The sequence below is a fragment of the Neolamprologus brichardi genome, chromosome 23 (genome assembly GCF_056152115.1).
Source record: "Neolamprologus brichardi isolate AB-2024 chromosome 23, ASM5615211v1, whole genome shotgun sequence".
Classification (NCBI taxonomy): Eukaryota; Metazoa; Chordata; class Actinopteri; order Cichliformes; family Cichlidae; genus Neolamprologus; species Neolamprologus brichardi.
In genome coordinates, this window is record NC_142125.1 from 6,404,422 (window position 1) to 6,431,859 (window position 27,438).

Sequence of the window (27,438 nt, forward strand, 5' to 3'; positions counted from 1 at the left end):
ACAGAACTAGGCTCAGGAAACGGCAGCCAACTGCTGTGACGGCTTGGGGTCTGGACGAAAACAGGACCAAGACACACTATGGAAAAGAGTCAGAGATGAATAATAAGCAGTGATTAAATGCAGAGAGGTGTATAAAGAACATCACTTGATGGAAGAAAAAAAAACTCAGTGCATTATGAGACTAGATTACTGACTCAATGATTACTGATTACTTTATTTACCATGATAAACTCATGGTTTTTTATTTTGACAGATTCATTTGGCTAAATCTGAGCAGAGATTTAACCTTGTACGCTTCATTTGACCTTGACCTTCATTATTCAACCTTTATAGCTTTTAGAAGCCAAATATTGCTCCAATCATATGGGTAAAGATAGTAAAATACACCATTTCTGTATGTAATGCTTCAAGGTCCTAGATCAACGTTTAGGGTCACATGAATTAGGAAAAAGCTTTTAGTTTCCAGGAATATACTAAATTAGTCTTTAGGGGATATAAACACTTTCTTTATTTGAATTCTTTGAAACATTTTTTTCAATCTAACATTGTATGACTTCCTAATGACATAAAAAGATTAATATACTAAACTAGATTTTGATATTAACAATGCTGACGTCAGCACAAATGATCTAGATAAACCGCTGATGTCATCATACTGTGATAAATATATGATTAAACATCAGAGATGTGCTCTCTGGGTGCTCTTGTTACTAAACTAGGTTTACTTTGTACGACTCTGTCGTAATCTTTGGATTGTCGTATGGTCCATACGACATCCAGGAGAGAAAGAGAAACGTACAAAGTCTGAATGATGAACTCATTTATTGGTATTGACATTGAAGTAAATTAAGTATATATTTATGAGCTACGCCGATTCCCATATAAAGACAGTCATAGTCAAAGGGTGCAAAATCATCAAAGAGGTCACTCAAAACACAAGATTGTTTTGAAAAACATAAAAGAATAGCACTGTACATTCATCAAATTTTACTTTTTTCTTTCTTTTTTTTCTTTGCTATGCCAGCAAATGGAACAACAGAAAATATAAATGAATATATGAAATATATCCACATCCAAATATATTCACTTTGACTTTCTTTCACCCTGTCATGTTCACCCTTTCACCCTGAAGTTCATGTTTGCGGCACCATAAAGTCCTGAGATGATTGCAGGGTCCAAAGTCACTACACAGCTGTTGTCAGGTGTTTGACTCAAAGCAAACTGGGAACATGAATCCTACAACTGTTGCCTCAACAGATGTGATAATCGTCAGGGCAGACTGTGTTTACCAGTGTTGGTGAGCCTGTGCTGGCTGCAGTTTTCAGCTAACAGAATTGATTCCTGATGCGGAAATCCAACATGTCTAAGACGGTTTTCTGCTCGGTGCAGCTGGAAAGAGGGCTTATCAGAGATAAGATAAAGCTTTTCCCACGATTTTTTGGTATTAGAGTAAACTGAAAACCTGAAACAGAGAATCGTGTTTGGTCTCAAAGATCATACTTTTCCTCATTCTGAAACTCCTGAATGTTTATCTGCAGGAGTGTATGCTGTACCAAGTTGGCTGGCTGTTTCCAGAACTGCACAAACAAGCAGATATACAGATATTCTAATGAAGTGTTTGTTGAGTGTAGTAATCATATTCTATAAACATCAGCATGTTTTTTACTGGCTTTGTGTTGTCAGGCTAATATTAGCTATTGTCTCTCAACACTGCTGGGCTGTTGGATTTGTCTCAAGTTAAAAAGTTGCAGTTAGTTCTAAATGGTCCAGTTTAACCTCCTCCTTAAGTAGATGAGCTAAGACTGAGGTAGGATAAATGCATATGCACGGGATAGTCAAGGCTATAACAGAGTATGCATTTGGGATGATCTTTTACAAAGGAGAGGACATGTCTATGTCATAGCAGGAAAAGCACAAACAGAAAAGCAGATTATGTCTGAAATCTATTTTTGCATCAGGAACCAAGTTATCTCTCTGCTTCTCCTTCGATGAAACGTCTGATTGGGCCTTTGGAAATTTCTTCAGCCAGATCAGAAATGACAACATCTCTTGCAAGCCTGTCCTGTTAATTGTAGTCAAGCGATTAGTGTGTCCATTGCCGTTTTGAAGAGAAAACAATTGTAATGCATGACATGAAAAGGATACCCTTTAGGTTTAAAATTGTTACTGCATAACTGAAGCTCAGACTTAAGCAAAAGTTCTCTGGTTTCAGTGAGCATGGAGGTAGTTCATGCAGTTCTTTGTTTCTGGGCTGTTGGCTTATCAGCATTCTTCCTCTAAAAGCAGGTTTCATTTGCTTTCAGTTTTACTAAGCGTTTTGAAAGAAGTCACTGCAGTCAATTTTCACTGCATCCAGAGTCAGCTTCCCTCCAAACACCAGCGGCTCTATGAAGATGTTGTGATTGGAGATGAAAGGCATGTCCAGAAACTCTCCACATTTCTCCTCATCGTCTTCCTCGTCCAAATTTCCGGGCTCGTGTGATGAAATATAATCAACAGTTGTGTCCAGAGACGTGTGCGTGTGATCGGAGCTGTCTGAGTCGTGGGACAAACTCTTAATGTATGTGGTTGGAATGACCGACTCTGGCTCAGTGTCAGAGCTCAGCCTGGTTGAAGGAGACATACGCAAGATTGGTTTTCTAGATTCACTGTTCTGCTTGGGTAGCTCCTCCACATTCACCAGGATGAGCTTTTCTTCCTCCCTGGGTTCACTGGAGCTGGATGATGGGAGCGGCAGGTTCATGTTGCCCTGTTTGGAACAGAGACACGAGCTCAAATGACGAACAATAAGAGATGCAGTCCAACCTGAATTCTTCTTAACTTTTATACGTTTACCTTGTCTTGGGTATACTCTTTGGCCCACTTGCTGTTTGCAGGATCTGGCACAACATCTAGCATGAAGCACTGAAAAAGCTCGCAAGACCTGAGGGAGAAGGAGTAAAATAAATAAATAAATAAGTAAAATAATAAGGTGTAACTGTGTTATAGAGTTTATGTTGCACATGTACCTTTGCTTTACGGTTGAGTTCTGGCACAAACACACAAGAACCACCACAATCACGGGGATGATAATACACGCCGGTAGGAGGAACTCTTGGGTGTCATCTGCAACAGTGGCAACAAAATAAAAAGATGTAAGATTACAGAATACACCTTTATTTCCTCTGTTACAGCGTGTCTAGGATGCTTAACTCTGCAGATTCTTGCAACAGGACAGCAAATCTACAACAGAATGGCTGAAAAGTAAAAGCATTAGGTATTTCAAAGACCCACAGTCCAGTTCTCCACCCAACTGATGCGGTGGAAGTACTTCAAGAAAGCTAAGTATAAATAAATGCCAAGTTTCAATGAAGTGAAGCAACTTTAAAAAGATGAGTCATACAGAAAATAGGTTTACTGCTGCTTATAATAGTTATGAGACACTAAGTCATTGTTTGGACTTATTTTCTCACAGGACTGCATAGAAGGCTGTGACTAATTTATTTTCCTCATTACTGTATATGTACATTTAAAAAAAAGTTATACATCAGTATCAGGGACTATTTTAACGAAGATCACTTGGATTGAAAACCAAAAAGCAAACAGTCTGAGTTTTAAGTATACAGTGTGTTTTTAAACAGTTTCACTTAAAACAAAGCTTTAATGTGAAACTTTACAATTACTTGTATAAAATAAATTTAGTGATAATAAGTTAATTAATATTTAATTTTTTATTTATTTAATATTAACACAGTACTACAGATGTGATAATTGACATGAAGTTCTTACAGACCTGTTAAATTCATGGCAACACAACAACCAGGTAGCTTAGCTTAGCTTAGCTTAGCTTAGCTTAGCTTAGCTTAGCTTAGCTTAGCTTAGCTTAGCTTAGCAAAATGATTGCATTGGAAATAGCTTGCATGGCATGCAGACCTCCTATTTTACCGTGTCACTAGTGTAGTTTCATATTTACTCTACAAAGCCAAGAGTGGGAATGAACTCCTCCCTGAAACAAACTAAGTGTAAAAAAAGAGGCTACTTACGTGCAATGAAGAACTTGATCTTTTGACCTGCAGGGCCTTCTCCTTCAGCTGTTGAAGCACTCATCCACAGTCTGTACTCTGCTGGAGGCAGGTCTTTAATTATATACGTCCTCTCTGATGCTGGTGTAGAGTCTGAAAATGTATAAACACATACAGCAGAAGCAGAACATTTTGTCAGTGTGCATAGTTTCTGTTGAATATGTTTCAGTCACTGACTGTATATAGAAGAGCTCGGTCATTTGAGAGGGACTCAGCATAAAGTTGCTTTTCCTCCACACTGAAACGATCCAGTTGGGGTGGTTTGGGAGTCTGGCTAAGGTGCCTCACAGGTGTGAGGTTTTGGGGCTTCCCAGCTTGTAGGAGGCCCTGATGTAGACCCAGGAGAGATTATATATTTTAGTTGGCGTGAGAACAGCTTGGCATCCCTCTTCAGAAGCGCTGGAGGAGGCAGACGGGGTGAGGTTGGTCTGGTTGTCTATGCTTACACTGACCCGTTTAAGTAGCACAAACTGAGTAAATGTTACACTTTAAGGTGTGGCTGTCTTGTGATTCATAAGTCACAACTCTATAGATGCACATGCAATCTGTGGTTTCTTTGTGAGGCCCACACCTCACTCATTGTGTCCGGTTTCCAAACGGCATGCTGGCAACAGAAGAAATGCTGAACTTCACAAACTAATGGCTGATGAATCCTCTGTATGATCTGTATGCTTTTTAAATCATCTGTTCTCTTATGTTTCATTTGGTTACATCGCTTCACAAGAAAAATGCTTTAATGCCTGGAACCATATTGAAATAACAAGCTTTTGAATAAAATATTAATGTCCCCTCGATTTAGCATTCTCATTTTCTTCACCTTGGCCTTTTCTGAAAATGTCAGTAAAATAAAACAACTGCAGTTTAACTCATCCTTACAGATTTTAGGGTTCCCCGTGGTCTCCAAATAGATAGTATACTTGGTAATGCAACCCCTGCGCTGACTCCTGTCAAGCTCACTCCAGGTAATGTTCACGTTGTTTCTTCCCTCAACCTTCTCTTGGACACGTGGGGCGGCTTTTGGAGCTGCAAACCACAAGCACAACCCAAAACACTGCTTAATATGATGACCATTAACAAAATATTTAATATTTAATAAGGAATATTGACTGTTTTGTATGTCTTACCTGACTCCAAAGTGGCAACACCTTTAAATTTCCAACTAATGGAACTCTCATTATAGAGCACATACACCGCTCCGTCATAGCACTCATATGGCTGGACATCTGCAGAAAGGAGGACAGAAGCACTTTAAGAGAAAAAAGAAATGGGCAAAATGTGTGTTTTAAAAAAGTGACAGATTGCTCATTAGAGGCTTTGTTTTTCTCCCGCTTCATCTTTCACTTCTTACCTGAAATGACAGCGTGGTTTTCGTTCTCGCCCAGCCTGACCCATCTGAGCTTCTCCAACTTGTTGCCATCTGGGTACCACTCCACTACATATGTGGTCGGTGGTGGTGCAGTTTCAGGTTTTGTCCAGAAGATGGTGATATTGGAGTTGTTGGCTGTTACTTGTAAGTTGTTAGGGGATTTGGCTGAAGCGAAAACAAGGCAATCATGTAGTCACGTAATTCACAAATGCAGAGACCAGTGTTACTAATACATTTGTAACATTTTAATGAGAAGACTTAAAATTAAAAGAAAGGGAACCAGACTGTGGATTTTTGTAATTCTCCTGACAAAGAAACAAGGCTGAATTACCATCTGGGAAAAGTTTTTCACGAGGCCAGGGGTGGGCAATCTCAGTCCACGAGGGCCGGTGTCCCTGCAGGTTTTAGATGTGTCCTTGAACCAACACAGCTGATTTAAATGGCTAAATTAGCTCCTCAACATGTCCTGAAGTTCTCCAGAGGCTTGGTAACGAACTAATCATGTGATTCAGGTGTGTTGACCCAAGGTGAGATCTAAAACCTGCAGGGACACCGGCCCTCGTGGACTGAGATTGCCCACCCCTGCACTAGGCAGTTAGGAATTGTTTTATTTTTGCAACAAATAGACGTGTAAGGTAAACTGCAACCTGAATTATTACATAAATAACTGCCCCTGTTTTGTGGAGGGTCTCAACATGTTGGTGTACGCTGATAATGCACAACGTTAAAACCACCTGGCCTGATACGAGCAGATCGAGCATGCCATCAACACAGATCTGACGCAGAAAACATGCACGCAGGAACACTAAAATTGTGATATATCTAATCTATAGGGTGACATTAACATACACTGTCATATCTTCCCTATGCGAAACTGAAAATTAATTCCCGGGAAAAAGGAACTAATGCCGTGAGAGTCACCTTCTACGCTCTTCCCCCAAGTCACAAGTTGTCTTTGGTGTAGCTGGATTAAATTTTCTTGTGGTCCCACCCACCAAATCACACCTTTTCTTTACTGTCTTAAAGAGCCGCTAAGTTAAAACCAGACTTTAGAGAAGTATCTGTGTCCATGCTGAGTTTTGAAAACTAAAGACAACGAAAATTTGGGACTTTGTTTTATTGTGTGAGACAAGGGACGAGGAATAAAAATGCTTTACAGCCACAGGCACCTGGACACTCTAGGGTTACTGCTTGGGCCGGACTTGTTGCATGGGTGCTCAGTAAGATTGGGATCTGGAGAGTTTGAATGCTAGGTCAACATTACAGACTCTTTATTACATTCCTCCAGCTGTTTGTGAGCAGCTTTTTCACTGTGGCCTGAATGCACTGTAACGAGACCATCAGTGCCATTCACTCAAACTGCAGGGGGGATTTTGCTGTAGTCGAATTTGGTCTAATTTTAGACCAGATCTGTCCTTGAAGAGCATATTCCAAATATGTTTTTGGTGAACCAGATAACTACAAACAAAGACATATCAGTGTTTCAGCACAGAAGCTCTGGTTGCAGAACAGACGATGGAAAAAGAGATGCTGAATCATATGTCAAATGTCTTTGTTTTTTTACCTTCAGTACGACGGGTTGTTACTCTGGCAGGAGGGGACAGCCCTTTGGAGTTGCGAGCCCTCACTGTCACATCACAGCTGGCACAAAGTTCAACTAGACAACTCCTTTCATTGGCACTGATGTTGGTGATGACACTAGAGCTAGAAATGCTGAGTTCATATCCTAGGATCTTCCCTCTAGAGATGGAAACGTTCGCCTCCTGAAATCAAAGAAATAAAAAAGCATCGCATCAGTTTTTTGATGACTGGAGGATGCAGACCAGACAAAGGAAATGATTACACAAGCCTGGGATTTAGATGGCGCTCAAAATCAACACCACAGCAAGATGAGTATGTAATACACATCATTTCTGTTCAGCTCCTCTCTTTCTTGTAAACTGAAACTGTGGTATCTGCTGACAGGTTTCACTTGTCTCTCAGTGTCTTTATGTGACATTGAAAGTTTCGGGGGGTGTGTGTGTGTGTGCGTGCGTGTGTGTGTGTGTGTGCATGGTCCAGAGTGGTGATTGTGTGAGTGTGAATGTCACACCTCAGAGGTGGTCAGTTGTTGACATTTAGTCTGCAGAACGTAGTAAAGCACAAAGATCAGAAAGTGTTACTATGGTTACAATGTCACATGCCCACACAGACACACAGGACGGGGAGAGGGGAATACATGTAGACCTCAAACCCTCAGACTCAAGCACACACAGCAGCGCTATGTGCTGTGTGCCAAGTGCAGTGCAATTTCATGTAATTCAGCTCTGCAGCAAACATGTTAAGGATAATAAACAGTGAAAACTGTATAAGTTTTCTAATAAGACTTACCTTCCAGTAAACTTTCATGCGTTTAAAATCAGATGCAAGCCACACATCCAGCTCTTTGGCGGGGGCTAAAACAAAAACAAACTGCAGTAAGTCACCAGGCCATATTAACTCAATTCATGCAAGAGAAGATAGTGAACTGGGTGGGTTTTCATTTCAGTAAATGAGTGCATCTGCATCAACGGTGTGATGGTTCCTTATCAGCGATGAAATGCTTTGAAATATTTTAAAAAGTGACAGACATCCATCGTGCAGCTCTGTTAAACTTTCCATCTTAACTCTGACAGTAATGAGTAGCAATTCCAAGAAACCCCGTGTTATTTTGAATCCAAGTCCTTATCTAATTAAAAAAAAGAAAATAATGCACAAACAGTGTGGTTAAAAGGTCTGTTGGTGCAAACTGTGGTTATTCATTATTAAAATTAATTCTATGAGGGTTTATTCACAAACTCTGTGATGCTTTTGGAAAGTTCTGTCTAAACCAAACTTGCTAAAGTCTTAGACAGGGGAGGGTGGTTTCCTCTACAGTAACTCTGGCAGCAGTGTGTGACCGTACGTGAGATGTTGTAACCCAGTGAGGAAGAAAAGGTCACTTCACCCTGTCATTTGTGTACAAATGTAGGAAGATGTGGTAAAATAAATGTAAATGAGGTTAGAGGGAGTGCTTTGTACATTGCCTCCTAGAAGACGCATGTGTGCTAGCGTCAACCCTATTCCAAAGTGCACTGCCAGTTATTACTTTCTTTCACTTCCAGTAATTTCTCGAAAGAAGGAAAATTTAAGTATTAATGATAACACGCAGCAGTCACATGGTCACAATGGTTCCCTGTTGATGAGCTCAAGTGCTGTTGTAAAATGAGATTTCAGGGTCAGCCACTTGCAACTTTTTAAATGTCAGTTTCAGTTGTTTCTATTCAGCGTGTTTATATTTCCAAATACAGATACCAACCACAAAAAAGGATATCACAGCACTGCCTAGTGCAAAAATGAAAACGCCTATGAAATGATCCACTTTCACAAGAAAAGGCAACATATTGGGTCATGTTTCTCTCTAAGCTGATTTTCATTGTGCCTTTGACGTCATGATATTAATCATCTGTGGTCATTTAATGTGCGGAGTCAAAATAGCCTTCTTCAGAGGTCCAGAGAGCACGTTGCTTTCCAGAAAAATGAGGAAGAAACACAAACTGCAATTAACGTGTTTGATGCACACACGCTCGAAGAAGGCGCGCAAGACACTCTTCACAAACGTTGCTTCACCTTTCTGTCAAACTGACGTTCATGGAAAATGATGATCTGTCACTGCTGTACATTCATAGTTCTACATATATGTACAGAGGCCTTCATATCTTCACGCCATCAGTATTTAAAAAATGCAGCGATACTTCCCATAAAGCATCACGGTCTTCTTCACAGCCTCACCTTTCTTCCCTGTGCCCCACTATTGAACTTGTGTATAATTACACTCAATAAATATTTCCTGAAGATATTGATTAAATTAGCAATTTAAGAAAACATGAATACATCGTATTGGAAGTAGCTGCTTTTGTTCTCAGCACAGTAAGACCCATTTCAGTGGCTCAGCCAGTGGTGAGCAGATAAGTGCCTCAGAAACCGAGAGGAAGCACAATTGTATTATCTGATGGTCTGCACAGATAAAGCACCACAGATATACTGTATGTGTACCTGATTATCAGTCTCTAGACAGAATGTGTAGTGTCAGGAAGTGCTTCATAATACGCAAAGGCAGACCTTAAAACAGCCTTCCGGAGCTGCAGGTTAACACATGAGTACTTACGTTCCTCTTGAGTCCATGCGCAAATGTTTGTGCTCCACTCACTCCACAGGCCGGTGCTGAATTTAGATCTGGCTCTGAAATGGTACAACCTATAGGGCTCCAGAGAAGAGATGGAGCAGTGGGAGGAATTCATCTGCACAACCTGTAAGTTAATAATAAATACATATTTTTCAGTTATATAACCTCATTATTGCCATATAGATACGAGTTTTGCATGTGGAAGTGATCCACGAATTAACCCATTGTAAGAACACCTGAGAGAACATAAAAGGACAAATTCCAGCTTGTTTTTACGACTTGAGCATCATTGTCAATTCACTTATGCTCATATCAGTCCTGCTACTCATATATCCCTCTCGGTCTGAATCAGTAGCAGACCTATTTGGTCTAACTGTATATCTTCAAAGGTTCATGTGATATCTCTGACTTCTACTTTTCTCACTGAAAGTCCCTAAATTCTCAAACTCTGAAGAGTTAAAATGTCTTACTGAGTCCTGACAAGTTGTCCATGTCTGCTCTTCTGCCCTGTACTGGATCTCCAAGTGCTGAGTCCTCACAGGCTGCTCCACTTTCATGATGCACTTCCGGGAGTAGCACTCTGGCTTGCCGAGAACGGGAGTCGACGGCATCACTGTTCGGATCAACGCAAAGCGGTCACAGAAATGACAAAAACAAACATTTTGTACAGCACTAAAACAAAACAGGTTCCTAATATTTGCCATATATGTATTGTCTTGATGCATGCTCCATCCAGCGTGTAAGGAAATCCATCTGGATGTTGCGTTTTCAGTGGGAAAGGTGTTTCATCCCTCATTCATTGAATGAGTGACGAAACGTTTCCCGAGCTAAAAACGTAACATCGGGGTGAGCAGAATCATCTTTCTGGGATTCCTCTGGATTGTTATTGGCAGGATTTGGAAAAGAGGATGGGTGATCATCAGTAACCATAAACTTCAAGATTGAAGTATAGAACAGTTTCCACTGCAGAGTTGGCGTGAAATTCTACCCACAGCATCATTACGTTGTCATACCCTTCAGTCAACCTGAAAATCTTTGCTTTTTTTTTCTTTTTCTTCACAAGTTTCATCTCTGGAGTCATTGGTCTCCAGTTGATGGTAACTTATATGAGTCTTACCGATTTTACTGAGTGTGTAGTTAACGATGGATGATTGTGCAGAACCCAGTGGATTTTCAGTTTGAACCCACACTGAGATGAGCTCGACTGATCTGGAGACAGTGAAATTCACCGACAGCAACTCGGTTCCCTTATCGGCGACTTTGTATGGCGTTGATCCATCCGAGTGACTTCCATCGACCCCCTTCACCCTGAAAGTTTCAGTTGACAGAATAAACTGTTATTGATGTGTTTTAAAGGCAACATTGACAAGCAGAATATTTGTTTTTATAGCAGTATAGTGGTGACTCACCAAAGCGCTGAACTGTTTCGAAGATTAGTGTCCCGTCCTCTGTTCCAAATGCAGACCACAACTCCACTTTCATTCTTTACAATTTTGTAGATGCATGAAATGTTTTTAGGGCGATCTGGTAGGTCTGGAGATCAAAGAAGACAGAGAAAATACTCAACTGAGTACTGAGCGGAGAGCTAAAGCATAAACAATACTAAAAGTAGTAATTTGTCTTTTTATGTCAAGCTGCATGTGTCAGAAACAGCAACAACAACCAAAAATAGTTTATTTTCACACTTGAGTTAGCAAATCCTATAGCTATAGCTACAGCAACTTATCATAGCTAACTTTGACACTTAGCTGTGCTCACTCCTTAACATGCAACCAGAGTGTACATTATGTAAAGACAAAAAAGCAGAACCAAATGACCCTTTGACAGCTTTTGTAACTTAGAAGTGCTAAACATACCCTAAAATAAAAAAGTTCTCAAGCTGAAAGACAAGTCCTGCCCTGCAGAGCATCGCTCAGGACTTTTCAGTCTATTCAACATCAATCTGTTGGCTTTTTCTAATTAGAAATAGAGAGCCTTAAATCCATGAACCTGGGATAAAAGTCTCAGTAGAGGGGACTTTCATGCTCACTGAATACTCACATCCAGCTGAGATGTCGAGTCCACAGGGGTCCAGATCTTTACGGTTCTCACAGTGACAGCTGTACGTTCTGTTCTCTGTTATGTTCACCACTTTAAAATGTATGGTTGTAGAATTCAGTGCTTTGTGTTTCTGCTTTGTGGGACCTTGGCCACTGTACATGGAACCCGTACATCTCAGGTTAAAGATGCAGAACACCTCAAAACTGGAGCCTAGCTGCACTACAGATTCAGTACTCGACCTGATGACGCAGGATTTGTCACCTGAAACAGAAAGAACAGCTTACAGACTGTAATAACATGATCATATATATATATATGTGTGTGTGTGTGTGTATGAAAAAAGTTATATCCCAGATGGCAGATACATTTGGGGTTAATCGGGGCTATGCCTGACACTTGGCTCATGTAAGATGGGCCAGTAAGATGGCCTTGACTAAAGACATTGACTCAGACGTCTGAGTCAATGTCTTTAGTCAAGGCCAAATTTGGCTCATAGGAACCTGCAGAAACAGCCAAACATTAACTGCTAATCTGGATTATGTCAAAATCTGATTTAACTATAATTTCAAATGTCAATCTTCACATTTGCACACAAAAACACTGTCCACATGCACACGTTCTTCTTCAGTTATCATATTAATTATCATATGTAAACTATCACATAACCACAAGGTTCACAAACGACGGACAATGGGAAAGATTCTAGATCACTACCTTTAAGACTTCTTTAAAAAACACACACCAAACAAACCCACTGATCGTGTTGCTGATATCGAACTTTTATCACCAACATATATAAAGAGAAAATAAGAGATATGTTAGAAAACTGAATCCACACATGTATCTAAGCTTACCAACGCAAAGCTGCACGGCCAGCACGGCAACGGCGGCGAAGACCGACCATAACTGCAACATTGTTGCCACGAGTCATCAGCAACTTTACAGCAGCCTAAGTGTCTCTTCCATTGCCACGGGAGCTGCTTCGCCTTAAAAAGGAGAAGTAAAAAAATGCCTGCGACCTCTTATGCTTTCGATGCAGCGACTGTAGAGGTGGGAGGAATCAAAATAACATTATTGATTAGAAATGTTCACTTCATACAGCCAATAAGGTCGTAACTTATAAAATGTATACATTGTGAGGCATGTACCAGTGTCAGTGTAATGCCACGCATGGTTCAAGTGCAGCAGAGGACAGTATATAGTCAATAGTAGTTTAAAAACAGGAGAAACGATCCTGAAAGTCACCCAAATATCACATCTCAACATCAAATTTAACTTTTAGTTACCGTCTAAGCTGTTCGTAGCTCTAGCCGTCTTCGTATCGGATCCTAAACATCTTTATTTAGAGAGAGCGCGCGTCCACACTGCGGTGGTAACGTGAGAGCGGAGACTCCGTGTTGGCTGGCTGCCGCCCCTGATGTGAGATAACTAAGTCCTGAAACTGGTCTACCTTTACTTTAGAAATTATCACTGAAGCCAGATAACCACAGAGGCTTCTGTGCGCACCCAGGCTGCACATCAGCACTGCCTACTTGTCTGTTTTACTAATACGTGCATCCAAGATTTAGCAAATCATTCAATCACGATTTTTATTTTTGAATTGAATTGATATTGATTGAATTGATATACCTTTATTAGTCCCACAAGGGGAAATTTTTATTTTTTATTGCAGTTATTACCAAAAGTACTAACTGTAAAGTAAAAAAAATATATATACATGTTTTGGGTGGTGCATTCTGTGGTGTTTAGCATATTCAGACGGATAGACAACACGTGACAATGAGTGCATAAATGATCAGCAAAACTTTATTATGCGATAAAAGGTGCAAAGATTGATTATCTTATGGGGGGATCTCTTCGAGCTGCTGTTTAGATGATGCTTGGGAACCTCCTGAAAAGAAGGACCTGCAAAAGCACAACAAGCTCTCAGAATGAGTTACATTATCAGATTTTCCATGCAGCCCAAAGTCTTTCAGTCCCTCTGTTACATCTCCATGTGGTGCAATGGGGGACTTTCCAATGTGGCATCGCATTCTTCGGAAATACAACACAAGACTCAAGATGAATGGATATGCATGTAGTGGTTAAATTGGCAAGAATAACGAGATATCTCTAACCTGGAGACTTCCTAAAAATGTAGTATGTCAGTAAAGGAGAGACTGTCGTGAACTGTTGATTTTCTTTTAAGGAAGTGAGCCGGCTCTCAGGAAGTGATAAAAACGGTATTGAACTGCAGGTGGTGCATGTATGAGTAGAAATGAAGGTTCACAAAACCCGACAGTGAGCCACCGACTGCAGAGGGAAAGCCCCAGAAGGCTTTAGCCTGGGTGTGTTTTGGAATAATTTCACCCTCATTGCTTTTCTACTCACCAAGTGTGGTGCCAGCACTTAGAAACATGCAGGGGTCGTGCCCTAATGTGTGAGTTTGACCTGATACAAGCATTTGGATTTTTCTGGATAAAGGCACTATCAAAGTTGATAACTTTACTTTGTTTTTTGCTTGATTAATTGGATGTGGTTTCATCTTTAGCTTATTAGCAAGCACAGTTTGGTTTCCAGGCTCCTTTTTTGTGATTGTCACATACTGTTGATAGTGGATGACCATGTCCAATCAGGTCAATGTATGAGCAAGAAATTACTAAAAGCTTGCTCATAGAAAGTTTTTTTTTCTTCCTCTTGACTCTTTGTGATGCAATAGAGAACTGATATTGCAAATGAAGCTCATTCCTTCACTCTGCATACTTTAAATACATCTCTCATTCTTCCTTGCAGCCACCTTTGTGCAACCCACCTTCTTCCCAATACCGCCTCTCATCACTCAAGCCTCCATCTTCATCTCCACCACCATTGTCTAGACTCCTGGGTCGTCCTACCCTAATCCCTATCACGGCTGGGATTCTTTCCTGCTGTGATGGACTGTCGGGGTCTAACTGCTAAATACCTCAATCTGAATTCTGTACATCAATAAATCATGAGGTTAATATAACTACAAGTTAGCTAAAAGATCAGGCGACAGACTGCAGTAAGCTAAACTTCACGTATGCTTTTGAGACACTAGTCTCTCAGTCTAGTCTAAAATCTGGACCCAGATTACAGTTACTTTGGGTATTCTTTAACAAGCTTAATAATAAAAACAAGCTACACTAGCATCTCTGTGACACTTTACTTACAGTGTTTTGAATGCTAATGCTAAATGCTAATGTCAGCCTGCAAATTCTCCACCATCTCCACCTCACAGATGTTATGGCAGGCACAAGAACATGAAATTCATGATGCTTATCGGAGGGTCAACAAAATATTACAGGTCAATCCAGAGAAACCATGAATGTCTCTATAGTGACTGACCTTCCAGTGAGTGGGTGAGTTTTTAACTCATTCTTTAAGTATGTGGGAAACATCTTGTCTACACCTTCAATCTGTTTTACCAAAGTTAACAACAATCTACCAGATAAATGTAAAGACTAAAAGATATGACAACATCACTAAAAGATAAATATATTGATGATGGAAATAGAGGAGATGTTATTTTTTGTAAAGTTACCTGGTTTAATTCTCTTGGAAACATAAATTATTTTTTTAACAAATTGGATAGATATGAATCACTAAATACTAAAATTATAATTTTATGATGCTATTTACAAGCACAGCGGTACAGTGGCTAGCACCATTGTTTAAATAGCAAGAAGGGTTTGGTTTCAAATCCAGGCTGGGGCCTTTCTGAGTGTGCGTTTTCTCTCCAGGTACTCCGGCTTCCTTTCACAGTAGTGATTTTAAATCGACTCCTGGGCTAACACGTCTCCATGCATTAGTCCTGCAACAGACCGATGATCCCATGAGTCCAAATTGCACAGAAGAAAGTTATTTATGCATGAGTGTGCACCACTGTTAGCATTTTTGGAGGGGTGGTGTTATATCTATTCATATATTCAGGAGACATTTTGGCCTCATGTGGCCATAACCACTCTGCCATCAGGTCACTCTGATGTTAGACATTCAGCAAACTTGATAAAGTTTTTTTTTTTGCTTTAAATTTATTTCATGAATTTGTTTTTGACAACAATTTCAGACAGATTTTCATTCTGATCGCACAAAGTTACTGAAATCATCATTTCAAGCGATAAGGTGCTTTGATAATGCTTTCTTTGTAGTGCAGGTTTATCTTTTTTTCTTTGTGTCGTCCCCATCGTCCATGCTACAGTTGATCACTGCTGACGGCAGCAATCTGAGGGAAGTAACCGCCAAACAGTATTATCTCACCAGTACATTGAGACAAGCTGGGGTCTGCTGCGTCAGGAGTCATAATCTCATCCTGTGGCAAGTCCAGAGATGGAGAGTCTGTTTCTACTTCATCCACAGTCCCTCTATGTTGTTGTAAGAATGGAAAGCCTCTAGATATTGTGCTTGGTTCAGGAGGTTTAGGTCTCAGACGATCATTCAAAAAGCCGTGAGTACGTTCCCGAGATGAATAAGAGGAATTCACATCCACACTCAACAACAAGCCACTCAGTAATCCTTCAAACACACTTGAACAACTGCCGTCCTCCCCATTTGATGAAGTGTCCATCTGCTTCTCCTCCACTTCATTCACCTCCTCTTCTTCCGAAGTCATCATGCCAATCTGGGGTTTGTAGCCAACATGCTCGAGCCTTCTGTCAACAAGCATTTTCTCAGTATCTGACATCAGGAAAGGTGTTTTCACTGTCAGTGGTCCTGATCCAATCTGGGGCTCTTCAACATGGATGTTGGGGTAGATTTCATCCCTCTCCTCCTGGGAGATGACAGTGATGGGGGACAGTGGAGGGTCATTGTGGGTGCACGAGAATAATGGTTCGACTCCGTCGTGCTGTGGACCACAAAACAAACAAATCAAATCCATACTTAGATCTAGAGAGATAAATACAATGCAATTGTTTCAGAGTTATGTGTGTCATCAAGACAAAGTATCTAAATCTCTCAGAACGAAAGCAGGAAGTAGCATTGACTTCCTACGATAGTTCAGGCTAGCAATGTCTAGAAACTAATAGTAGGCTATTTTTAGTGTAGCTTAAAACTGGCAAATTGATTTCTTTGTTTTGCTGGCACTGGTGGAGTTGTTTCATTTGCTAGTGGTTTCTCTTTTGGTCATTAGGCTGACAGTAAGATGTAGTCTCCTTGGCTGAAAAATGAAGCCAATACGTGCCAAGGGCCAACAACTGCAGTTCCTGGACTTGGGAGCATCCGCTAAGGCTGGCCTCAGAAGTGAGTTAACACTATTAGACTCCAGTGCTACGTTACTTGGAACTAGGAATGGGAACAATGAAAAATGTGGAGATTCTAATTCCATTATCGATATCAGTTATCGATTTGATCACTTGTTGATTCTCATTGGCTCCACTTTGAGAGTCACTGGCTCTGGAGCGAGAGAAAGCTAGACTGATGAGCCTTTCTGAAGAAAAAGAAGGGTCTGAGGAAGAGGTTACAGAAGAAAGCAGCAGCAACGGCAGCAATGTGAAAGAATCAGATGATATGGACAGGAAACAGAGGCTAATTCATTTGTTTGAGAAGCTTATTGACAATTTTTGAGAATTCAATTCAGGCGAATTCAGGGCGATCGTGGCTCAAGAGTTGGGAGTTCGCCTTGTAATCGGAAGGTTGCCGGTTCGAGCCCCAACTTGGACAGTCTCGGTCGTTGTGTCCTTGGGCAAGACACTTCACCCGTTGCCTACTGGTGGTGGTCAGAGGGCCCGGTGGCGCCAGTGTCCGGCAGCCTCGCCTCTGTCAGTGCGCCCCAGGGTGGCTGTGGCTACAATGTAGCTGCCATCACCAGTGTGTGAATGTGTGGATGACTGGATATGTAAAGCGCTTTGGGGTCCTTAGGGACTAGTAAAGCGCTGTATAAATACAGGCCATTTACCATTTACCATTTCATCACAAATGCTAACAGCCTATCAAATGCATTCATGCAAATTGACTGCACGCTGTGTGAAATGTTTGTGTGTGTGGGAGGTATTTCCCCTCTTTGTTGTGATCAGTGTTGGGATTGTTACCTATTACAGCCCTGCACACTAATACAAATCTCTATCCTAATGAAGATATGAACTTTCTATGATCTTTCTCTTAGCATTTAGCTAGGCCAAAAGCACAAAGCAGAGACGAAAAACAGCACAAAGAGACTAAAGTGATCGCCACAGTAATTCTACTTTGGAAATGTTATATTTTAAAGCGTATCATGATGCTTTAAAATGCAGACTTCACAAACCAAAAGGTCATGTTATAGTGGCTATATTCATCTTTTATGTACAGTGTATGGTTGATGAGCATGAATGTCATCTCAGTGGACATGCTTGCTTTGTTTACCTCCAATAGTCTGATGGCATTACTGTGTCCAGGTTTTGGCAAGTTTTCAACTAGCCAGGCAGGTCCCCAGGATATACATTTCTGTTTGATCCTAAGACAGAAAACAGTTAGATTTATTAAAACGCTACGACAAAACCTCCTTATTGTGCCTCTGAGGTACTAGACAATATAACTGATGCATGCGTGTATTACTACAGCTGTCTACTACTGCAAATCAAAATCAGTCTCTCCGCAGGTAAAACCACCAGATTGGGAAAGGGTGCTTTGACCACATTTAGTAGGCTACACGTGTTGGTTTAAGTTTCTCTTCGTGTTAAATCTGTGGCTTCTTGTTCATCTGTTCATGTTGCGGTGTGGCATTTTAATAAAGCCGACCACAATGGCATCCATCGCTGTTACTAGTAAAACAAAACTTAAGGTCCTGATGTGGTATCCTTAGAAATACTTTGGCTGTTAGGTTTTGTTTTGTGTCTGTCGGACAACAGTTGTTTCGAGCTTAATTGTTCATTTCGAGCATAAATGATTAATACCTTTCCCTCACGCATCTCCAGCACATCAGGTTGGTTATGATCGCAATGAAGATAGCAACGATGAAAACACACACAACCACCAGGCCAACTACAGGAGACAAGAAAAGAAAGATAAGTTGTAAAGGAGTTATGAAAATAATATTATTTTGATGTTAGTTGTCCTCAAAATACAAAAGGAGAGTTAAAAGCCTAAATATGTTTTAGTATTTGTGGCTATAGAATATTGACCTGGAGGAGCTGCAGGCTGAGAGGAGATCTGGCGCCCTCGCGGTCCTTCTCCTGCTGAGTTGGATGCAGTCATTTGCAGAACCACAGCTCCTTCAGGACAGTTCAACCACTCCTGCCTTGGACCAGGTGCAGACACAGTCTCTGTGTAGAGAAGCAAATGAGAGATATTTCTTTTTTAAGCAAGCACAATATTTTTAAGGTAGCCTTTAAAATATGCAGCCAAAGAAGAAGACCAGCATAATGCTGCTATTTGAACATCAACATGTTTTCTTTTGCATGTGATGGGCCATCCCTCTGTTTTTTCACTACTTTGGCCTCGTCCTCTTGTAAAGATAATATATCAGTTGGGGGTTTTAGTCAGCGTCCTTCAGCCTACTGTCAACAAGCATGATCATAGGATGTGTGGCCTATGTGCTGCTTGAAACCTGCTTGGCTCTGCTGAACCACTGAGGTTAAAAATGGTTCTGATGCACCAACGCTTTCTGGGAAGCGGGTGTCTGTGGATTGCTGACTGTACACTTGTAAGAATGGATACTGGTGAAAATAATTTCCTGGTTTTTGGGAAAAAATACACTTCTTATGAGTAAACATTTATTTTCAGGTTCAATTACTGATGGGGAATTTGCCACCCTTGTACTTTCAGTTCCGTTGAAACACCAGTTTTGATTAGTGGTCTAGCCAGACCTTGTGTATTAAACTGATGACGTCCAAATAAGTGTTGATTGCACATAAAAATAAATAGCAATAACCACATCATTAGTCCATAGTTGACTGGTAGGCCTGTGGCTAGCTTAATTTGCCCAGCTTGAGCTTTTGTTTTAGTTTTTTACAAACAACAACACTATCAGTCATGATTTGGCCTTCCCATAACCCCAACCTTAACGTTACTGAAGCAGTGCGGGATCATCTTGATAGAGAGCGAAACAAAAGGCTGAAAACACTCGAAGAAGAGCTTCGAATGCCCTTCAAAACACTTCGACAACTGCACCTGAAAACTACTTGCCATAAAGCTCTCTAACAGAGTTCAGGCTGTGCTGAAGAATAAAGGCAGTCATACCAATTATACAAAATCTATTTTTGCCTTCTATATATGTATTTCCATGTATGCTTGCACATGCTTTAATAAGCCACTGCACCTATTTCTCATTTTTCCAAGAAAAATGGAGAGAAATGAGGGTTGGCTCAAGACTTTTGCACATTATTGCAAAACAGAAAATGAAGGAAAAACAAGATAAATCTGTAACAAAGAGACTCTTTCACTTGTTAAGGACTGATCCTTTTTCCTCTGTTAAAGCCACAATCCCATCAAACTTTTTCTAACCAGTATTTTTCCACTCATGCATTGGTGTGTTTGTGCAGATCATTTGCAGTTAAACGTTTCTACCAAACAGAGATAGTGAACATTGAGTCAGATCATGACTGTCTCTGAGTGCAAAGATCTCACCAGTTTCCACATGACTTTCTCTTGTAAGCTGCAACTTTCAGTGCAGTGTAAGAGGATTAACTACCAATAAAAGATTTTAGCTGGCTGCAGGTTATATTTTGGCACAGTATATGAGTAATAGAGCAAAATGGCATAAGACAAAAGTAGATCACTGAAGGAATTATCTGAAATACCTCAAAGAACACTGATATTTAATATCTGCTCGTAGCACATTTGAGAGAGCAGAATGTGCGCTCTCAGGTGCTTTAAAGCTGACATTCCAAAAATAGTGCGCAAAGCAGGCTGGTTTGTAACTGTGTTTACGGATGCATTTGTGCACATAGCCACATGGCTTCCTGTTTGTGGTCAAAGCCAGTTCTAGAAAACTCTGAAGACTCTGTGAAAATGACGACAAACAACTGTTTTTTCTGTTTAAGATCTCGGCATACACAATCAATCACCAAGGTGATCTAAGATAGATACAAAATGCGTAGGACTTCAGAGAAAACTACCAAAAAGGTTTGTAACATTTCTAATGTCAGTAGAGCCACCGGCTCTCTTGTCATGTTAGACAGTGATGCTGTCCCCTCCTTTTAGCTTTTTTGAAAAAGTATTTTTTAACATAATAGCTACATAATCCACATGCAGCAGTTTAACATTTCAAATTCACGACATTACTGGAAGCGAGAGGTGAAAAACCCTGCTGATGCACTGCATCTTTGTGGGAGGGGAGTATCGATGGAATCCTGGTTGCACACTTTCCATTTTGTAACATTTGTAAGTCTTCTGCTGAGACACAATTTATGCTTACATGAATTTACTATTGCATACATAAATTTCCCACACGTGTGCGCCCACAGGAGGACTTTGTCTGACCTAGGTGGAATACAGACACAAAACGTATGGCTACATGTGCCCCATAAAAGGCAGGGCTCGTGATGTAGAAGAACAGGAAACAGCGCAAAGTTGTGGTTCCTCTAAACCTTCAGTGCAAATCAACATGTGTTTATACTGATCTGAAAAAGCAGCTGAAAAAATGTGTTAAAAAAAAGTTAGACTTTTTCTTTAAAGCAACAGCCTGCTCATATAACTAAACTTTTTCTGTCACACCAAAGCATGCAAGGTACTTATTTTGGACCCGCCTTAAAAGGATAAATAAGGTGACCCGATAATGTTTATAGACAACCTACCAATTTTCACTTACCGCTACAATAAATGTCTGTTTCTGTTTCTCAATTTATCAGTTAATATGATGTTTTTTCGTCGAACAGCTGATTGTGAAAAAATGCCCATCCCATTAATTGCCATATACAGTTTGATGCTCACTATTTAATTCTTTGTCTTTGGATTCCAGTGTTTTGCAATAGATGTTGTACTTTGTGATGAAACCCCTCTGCTGGTATATGGGCAGCTCCTCCCACTGGATCTGGATGCGTCTGGCCTCGTGGGCCAGCACAGAGAGGCTTGGACCAGAAAGTGGCTCTGAAACACACAGTGATGCAAAGACTACGTGTTGGGTACGGTAAGTGTTTCCTGAAGCCAAGGTATAGATTCACAAAATCTAGCACATGCTTAAAAAAATCTTCAAAAATGTAGAAATAAACTTCTCTTAAAAAAAAAAAAGTGTTACTCTGTTCTTTGGAGTAGAGCAGTATGGATGATGGAGCACTGACACCTCTGGTGGTCACAGCATACAGAGAGATGTTATACCTCTCACCTGGAGCCAAACCTGAAGCAAAGCCAGAAAAAAACTACATTATATTAAAATATATTATTTATTTTGCAAATATGAAGATTAGTTCACAAACACAGACCTAAGGTATATAAAGACCATCATCTGCATTCTGTGCTTGTGCTGGTGTAATACAACAAATGGCCACAAGGGGCCACTGTTTTCTCTCATTTAAAGCCCTGGTGTCTTTATATCATTTCATAGATTTAAATTTGTATTTATGTGATGCAATATTTTGCTGTTCGTACATAGACAGCCAGATTCCCTAGTGGCTCAGTGGTGAGTCTACCTGTGATTGATGTGCTGTTTAGATCTTTGGCCAACTTTTGCCACCACAGCCCTTCTCCAGATACATTTGTCCTTTCTATCACGTAATACCGCAGTTCTTCCTCCTGTGTCGATGGGTAGTTTCCTGTTGTCCACGACCAGGAAACAAACACAGCACTGCCATCAGCAGCAGGGCTCAATTTGATCAGAAGAGATCCAGGGACACCTGAACAGTGAAGACATTTAGTGTTCATTTTCTCCACAACTTAACCGTACTTTTGTTTTAATCTTCTGTGTGCAGTATTGCTATACCTGATTGTCTGAGAATTACATCAGCTGGTGGCGACTTTCCATATGTGGTGACCGCACTGATGCTCAGGCTGCTAACCTCTGCTGGTAGCTGAACTGAACACTGGATGCACTCGGCAGCACAGGTTTTAAGCTTCTGACCGTTATCCAGAAAGATGTCATACTCAATCACCTTGCCACTGAAATCCTCTCGTGGTAGAGGCTGGGAAAGAAATCCAGTCATCACTTAATATTTACATTTGTCATTTGCAGATTAAGTTCTTTAGGGTTGCGCATTATGTAAAAATAATTTAGCTGGTGTCTGTAAAACCTCTGATCAGAGGATGGCATTTCCTGTTTGCAATTGTCCCTTGTTTAGCATTAGCCAAGAGGCTGTTATATTTCTTTGCACTTTGCTGTGATGGATAAAAAATTAGAACTGAAATGAAATTGAAATTCTACCTGCACTCCTATATTACTCATTTTTAGTAATATAGTAATATAGTTTGCCAGTCTGAAATACAGTTACTTGCTTATTATCCAAAAGTTAGATTAGAGGTCTGACACCACTTTCATTTTACCGTATAAATTGAAATTACTGCTGCCAGAAGACAGGCTTTGTGTTAGATTATTCTGTGGTCAGGTATTGTGCAGGAAGTCGCTGTCAAGAGAAAGTTTTTTCTTTCATGTAAAATGCACAACACAAAGGTCTCAGCAGAAAATCAAGTGGTTGCAATTTACAAAATGATAAATGATTCCCTTTAACCAATCAGCAGTGAAAGCTTTCTGTGTTATAACCAAACTGATGCATTATAAAAAACATTTCTTGTATTTGATGGATGTTTGGGATTCATAATTGGCAGCATAACAACAAAAGCCAGGGCTCATGAGTGGCCAGAACTTATTACCTTCCACAAAACAGTCACGTTCCTCTGGCTGTCTGTTCCCTGCCTCTCCACCTTCCTCCAAACTTGCAACTGCTGGGATGGACCTGAGGGGAGGGTAGACCATAAGTTGTGGGCTATGAACTAGAAACAACAAATTCTTATATCATCACATTTACATCGCATCTGTCTTATGATAAGCAAGAACAGTGAGCTTGCCTTTTCCAGGGCTTTTCTTCCTCACAGACGGGCTCCATTTGCTGCAAAGCAATGCCTTTCTGGCGGTAATACTACTTGCGTTGGTATGTGTCAGCACAGGTGCTGTGTTGCATATTTTCATCTGGAACTCATACTCAGTCAGATGTGTTAGATTATCTACCCGTATGAGATTCTTACCGAGTTCCACGCCCGCTCTCATTTCCTAAAAACATTAAGAGATTAGATCAACTTCATGCTGCCAGATAAAGACTTTTGCTGTAAAAACCCCCCACAGTGTCGTTGGAGGAGTGAAATAGGAGTAATAAAACTTTACCCAGGAAGTGTTGTTTGTGCGCAGCATGACATGAGGTCTGGGATGAACCGAGGATTCATTGCTTTTCCATTGCAATGTGGCTGCTACGGAATTGCTCTGAAACTCTATCCGCATAATAATAGGTGCATCGGGAATCACTGCAAGACAAAGGAAACCAAATATAGTGCACACAAATGATAGAGACAGAAACAGCTACATATTCTGTGATGGCACAGAAATTCTGGGCAATTAAAGTTTACTGAAATAGTGACAGAGCTCCTCCGAGGGCGTAGGCAAATTTCTCTTCAAAGAAATATTACACAAACAGAAAAACAGTTTGCTGATAAGAAGGTCAAATTAGTCAAACTGTGACCATAAAAAAAAAACTTTCTAAAAATGATACATCAGGTGATGACACATTTCTCGAGAAACCATATGACTCTAATAAAAAAAAAGAAAGAGAATGAAATTAAGAAGTGAAAAAAAAAATTAACACTCAATAGTGTTCAAGTATTCAAATTCAAGATCTGTGTAAGTATTGCAGAAGCACAGGTTTACCTATGTCCTTCACACGTAGGACGACTGGATCGGACTGTGATGTTCCAAAGTGGTTGGAAGCAGTGATAGTGATCAGGAATGTAGTGTTTTCATCAAACATTCTTCGTGGTATGGCGATTTTGTCAGCATCCTGGATTTGAAATAGACGTATCTGACTCCCATTTTCCCTAAAAATAAAACATTAAAAAAATCAAACCATGAGATTTGGATAAACAAGAAAATACTAAACAAAATCATAACACCATACCTGTTTACAGAAATGTTGTAGAGAGTAGGGAGGTACGTTTCCTGCCCCCTCGTCCACGAGCAGTTTATTAAGGATGAGCTCCTTGCTGTTTCACATGTTATAGTGTCAGGTTTATCTGGAGGCACTTTAAAAGCGCGTGATTGAAACAAAAAGAAAAACAGACCTTAGTTTTTACATTTGCTGGAAAATGAAAACTAGTCATTTGCTTTCTGTGTCACTTCTAAAAACAAATGTCACAGTGTAAAATATTAGCAAATGCATATTTTCAATAATTTTATACTTTCTCCTAAAAAAATGTATTTTAGTAACTAAAGTTTGAGCACGTCTGCTCCCATTCCTACAAGGTACCCATAGGTTTACCTTTCACTTTGCTTTTTTTATTTTTTATTTTGTACTGTTTGGTTAGCTTCTACAAGAAAAATTAATAAATAAATAAAAAAACTATGTTCCAATAACCCAGCCTCCAAGTTTTGCTCAACATCAGCCGTAACAGACAGCAGTGAAAAACAAAAAAACAACAATTGTGATTTGTTTAGCTTGCTGCAAACCAAGTTTACCTACAACCCCACTGCATTTTCTTACCATTATGCCACTTTTATAGGCAGTGTTGTAAATTTGTGTCTTACTCTCTCTTTCTATTTTTTGCATTTGCACACAAATTTTCTTTTGCAGCTGCTGTAAACTGTACATACGGCCAGCTCGTAGATCCACTCCAGTGACAACTCTTTGCATACGATTACTGCAGACCGCTGTAGACAGTGGGATCCATATGCTGGGCAGATAGAATTTCACTGTAGTGCAGTTGAGTCTCTCCCATTTATCCACAGTCTTGCGATTTAGCACCATGTATATCTCGGCACTGCATGTAAAAAAAGAAAACTTTTAATTATCATTTCCTAACTGGTGGAGAGGGACAAGAAGTCTAAAAATGAATTTTCTGTTATCAAATATGAGCCAATAAAGCTGATAGCTACAAACACAGCAGGGAGATTTTCATGCATGGCAGAATACTGTGTGGCATTGTTGTGATTCCCACCTCCTATCACATTTATCGGTGTGGCAGTACACCGTCAGATTTGAGCCCATGAGAAAGAGTGGCGCTGGCTCTACAACCAGGTACCCAGTAGTGATCGCTCTTAGGCAGCCAACAGGCAGAAGAGGGAAGTCTGTCCGGAAAAGACAAATGCATGAAGTTTTCCCCACAGCATTAGTCGAGAAAGTGAATTTTAGACCATGCCAATAAATACCTTATGTATAGCAAAACCAATTTACTATAAATACCAAGTGGATCATTACATTCATTGGCTGTAATGTGTGAGTGGGAGATCCCAAAAAAATCCTCTTTGTGCAAGAAGGAATGCCAAGAACAGACAAAGTAAAAGTGTTTTCCATGACTATGTATCTGCTAATTTAATTACTGAAACACTTGGGTTGAAGTTGTGGTAAGAGCCGAAGCAAGGGTTACAGTTCAAAACCACAAGAGCTACCAAAGTGTGATAAGGGATCTCAGTGAGCAGAAACAGAGTAATGGCGGTGTGTTTTTTAAATAGTTGGAACCTGTAACACTCACAATTGATAGAAAAAGTAAGAAGTACAATAATACATCTCGAAATGACTGAGGAGACAGTCATCTCAGCTCATTTTTCTGAATCCCGAAGAACCCCTTCAGCAGCTGTAAAAACAAAGAAATGAGAAGAGAAGAAAAACAGGTTGTTTTTTTAGGAAAAAAAAAAGACAGATTTCTTACTTCTTATTAATCACTTAAAAGAAAATTCCTTTCACAAAATTATCTTCAAAGCCTACCTCAGTCATCTGCGTGCGGGAGCACTGGAGTGAGCTGCCTAACATGAGGCGGAGGAAGAGCTTTTAACTGAATGTCTCATCCTTTCCAGTGCAAGCTTGAAGCTGATAACATTAACAGAAGTACAAGCGTCACAACACCATGGCAGATAAGAGAAAACATGTTCCTGTCAATGTTCTATCCTGCTGACACAACTGAGATGAACTGAGATTAAGTATTTCCTCACGTCAAGCATGTTAACTTTCAATTCTTTCACTGCCAGCAGCCTGTTGGGACACGTTGGTTTTGGTCCCGTGGCTAACGAGCCTTATCACTACACACCGGCGGCACGCAGAACCTGAAAGACAGCACAAACTGCATTATCTCACAGGGAGAGTTTCCTAGCGATCAACCACTGTAACATGTTTCTCTGTATGTTTTTGTCTCTCAAAGACTGCACATACCATCACTTTCGACATATAGGTGAAAGATTGAGATAACGCTCACCAGAACTTCATCCTGTCTGGGTTTTCTTATCAAGATACCATCCAAAAAGGCTTTTGCTGTGAATCGATCGTCAGACGACTTGCTGTGTGAGGAGCACCTGACTAAAATGATCTCTTTCATGGGAGTGAAATGTCTTAAAGAGGCCAGTGACCTAGTTTTGTGGTATTCTGGCAAATGCAGAAACTTTGATCATTTTTTTTTGAGTAGTTTGTTGCCCTACTTCTGTTGCCTGTTTTTCATCACCACAACGATTCTGTTGACTTCAAACATCAGTGTTCTCAGCATCTGCTCTCATTAAACATGCTGCTGCTGGCACATAATCCGGTGGTCAACCGAGCAAGCGACACGGTGACATCAATCATTTTACTTTGAAAAGCACGCTGACAACTTGGTTATTTGAATTTGTACTTATCCTGACGCAATGAGTCAAAATGTGCTGAAGGACAGACTTACATAATCAAGGTTATAAAGTAAAAAAAAATGACATAACAGAAAAC

General features: G+C 40.3%; 2 protein-coding genes across 3 annotated transcripts; both read right to left on the bottom strand.

Annotated features, from left to right (window-relative positions):
- Positions 1 to 807: 807 nt before the first annotated feature.
- On the bottom strand, positions 808 to 13,058 carry il12rb2 (interleukin 12 receptor, beta 2a). Its single transcript, XM_006809371.3, has 16 exons — positions 12,937 to 13,058; positions 12,505 to 12,692; positions 11,651 to 11,911; positions 11,020 to 11,143; positions 10,728 to 10,918; positions 10,081 to 10,223; positions 9,593 to 9,734; positions 7,798 to 7,862; positions 6,992 to 7,190; positions 5,410 to 5,592; positions 5,186 to 5,284; positions 4,938 to 5,084; positions 4,023 to 4,154; positions 3,009 to 3,105; positions 2,836 to 2,923; positions 808 to 2,749 (listed from the first exon to the last, which is right to left on the bottom strand). Exons 2-16 carry the CDS (start codon positions 12,563 to 12,565, stop codon positions 2,309 to 2,311), a joined length of 2,373 nt encoding a protein of 790 aa, XP_006809434.2. The 5' UTR covers positions 12,566 to 12,692; positions 12,937 to 13,058; the 3' UTR covers positions 808 to 2,308.
- A 401-nt stretch (positions 13,059 to 13,459) lies between these two features.
- On the bottom strand, positions 13,460 to 26,698 carry il23r (interleukin 23 receptor). Of its 2 annotated transcripts, XM_035916232.2 has the most exons (18): positions 26,682 to 26,698; positions 26,458 to 26,559; positions 26,225 to 26,326; positions 25,691 to 25,820; positions 25,347 to 25,513; positions 24,655 to 24,778; positions 24,408 to 24,574; positions 23,871 to 24,007; positions 23,558 to 23,759; positions 23,363 to 23,445; positions 22,479 to 22,677; positions 22,189 to 22,392; positions 21,798 to 21,896; positions 21,494 to 21,649; positions 18,745 to 18,885; positions 18,517 to 18,604; positions 17,987 to 18,077; positions 13,460 to 16,493 (listed from the first exon to the last, which is right to left on the bottom strand). In XM_035916232.2, the coding sequence occupies exons 3-18, from the start codon at positions 26,283 to 26,285 to the stop codon at positions 15,843 to 15,845; spliced, it is 2,700 nt and encodes an 899-aa protein (XP_035772125.2). In that variant the 5' UTR covers positions 26,286 to 26,326; positions 26,458 to 26,559; positions 26,682 to 26,698; the 3' UTR covers positions 13,460 to 15,842. The 2 variants fall into 2 exon arrangements, with proteins under 2 accessions (XP_035772125.2, XP_006809433.2); XM_006809370.3 differs by lacking the exon at positions 26,682 to 26,698 and having other exon boundaries at positions 26,458 to 26,575.
- Positions 26,699 to 27,438: the final 740 nt, after the last annotated feature.

Excerpts from the sequence above, each read along its gene's own strand:
- il12rb2 (XM_006809371.3), bottom strand. The coding sequence starts at position 12,565 with ATGTTGCAGTTATGGTCGGTCTTCGCCGCCGTTGCCGTGCTGGCCGTG. Across the intron at positions 10,224-10,727 it reads CTACACACTCAGTAAAATCG|TGATGCCGTCGACTCCCGTT; the intron begins GTAAGACTCATA and ends TGATCCGAACAG. Across the intron at positions 7,863-9,592 it reads CGCATGGACTCAAGAGGAAC|CCCCCGCCAAAGAGCTGGAT; the intron begins GTAAGTACTCAT and ends TTTTTGTTTTAG.
- il23r (XM_035916232.2), bottom strand. The coding sequence starts at position 26,285 with ATGACTGTCTCCTCAGTCATTTCGAGATGTATTATTGTACTTCTTACT. Across the intron at positions 21,650-21,797 it reads GCTCTACTCCAAAGAACAGA|AGCCACTTTCTGGTCCAAGC; the intron begins GTAACACTTTTT and ends TGTGTGTTTCAG. Across the intron at positions 18,078-18,516 it reads TGGAGATGCGTGAGGGAAAG|GATCAAACAGAAATGTATAT; the intron begins GTATTAATCATT and ends TTTCTGTCTTAG.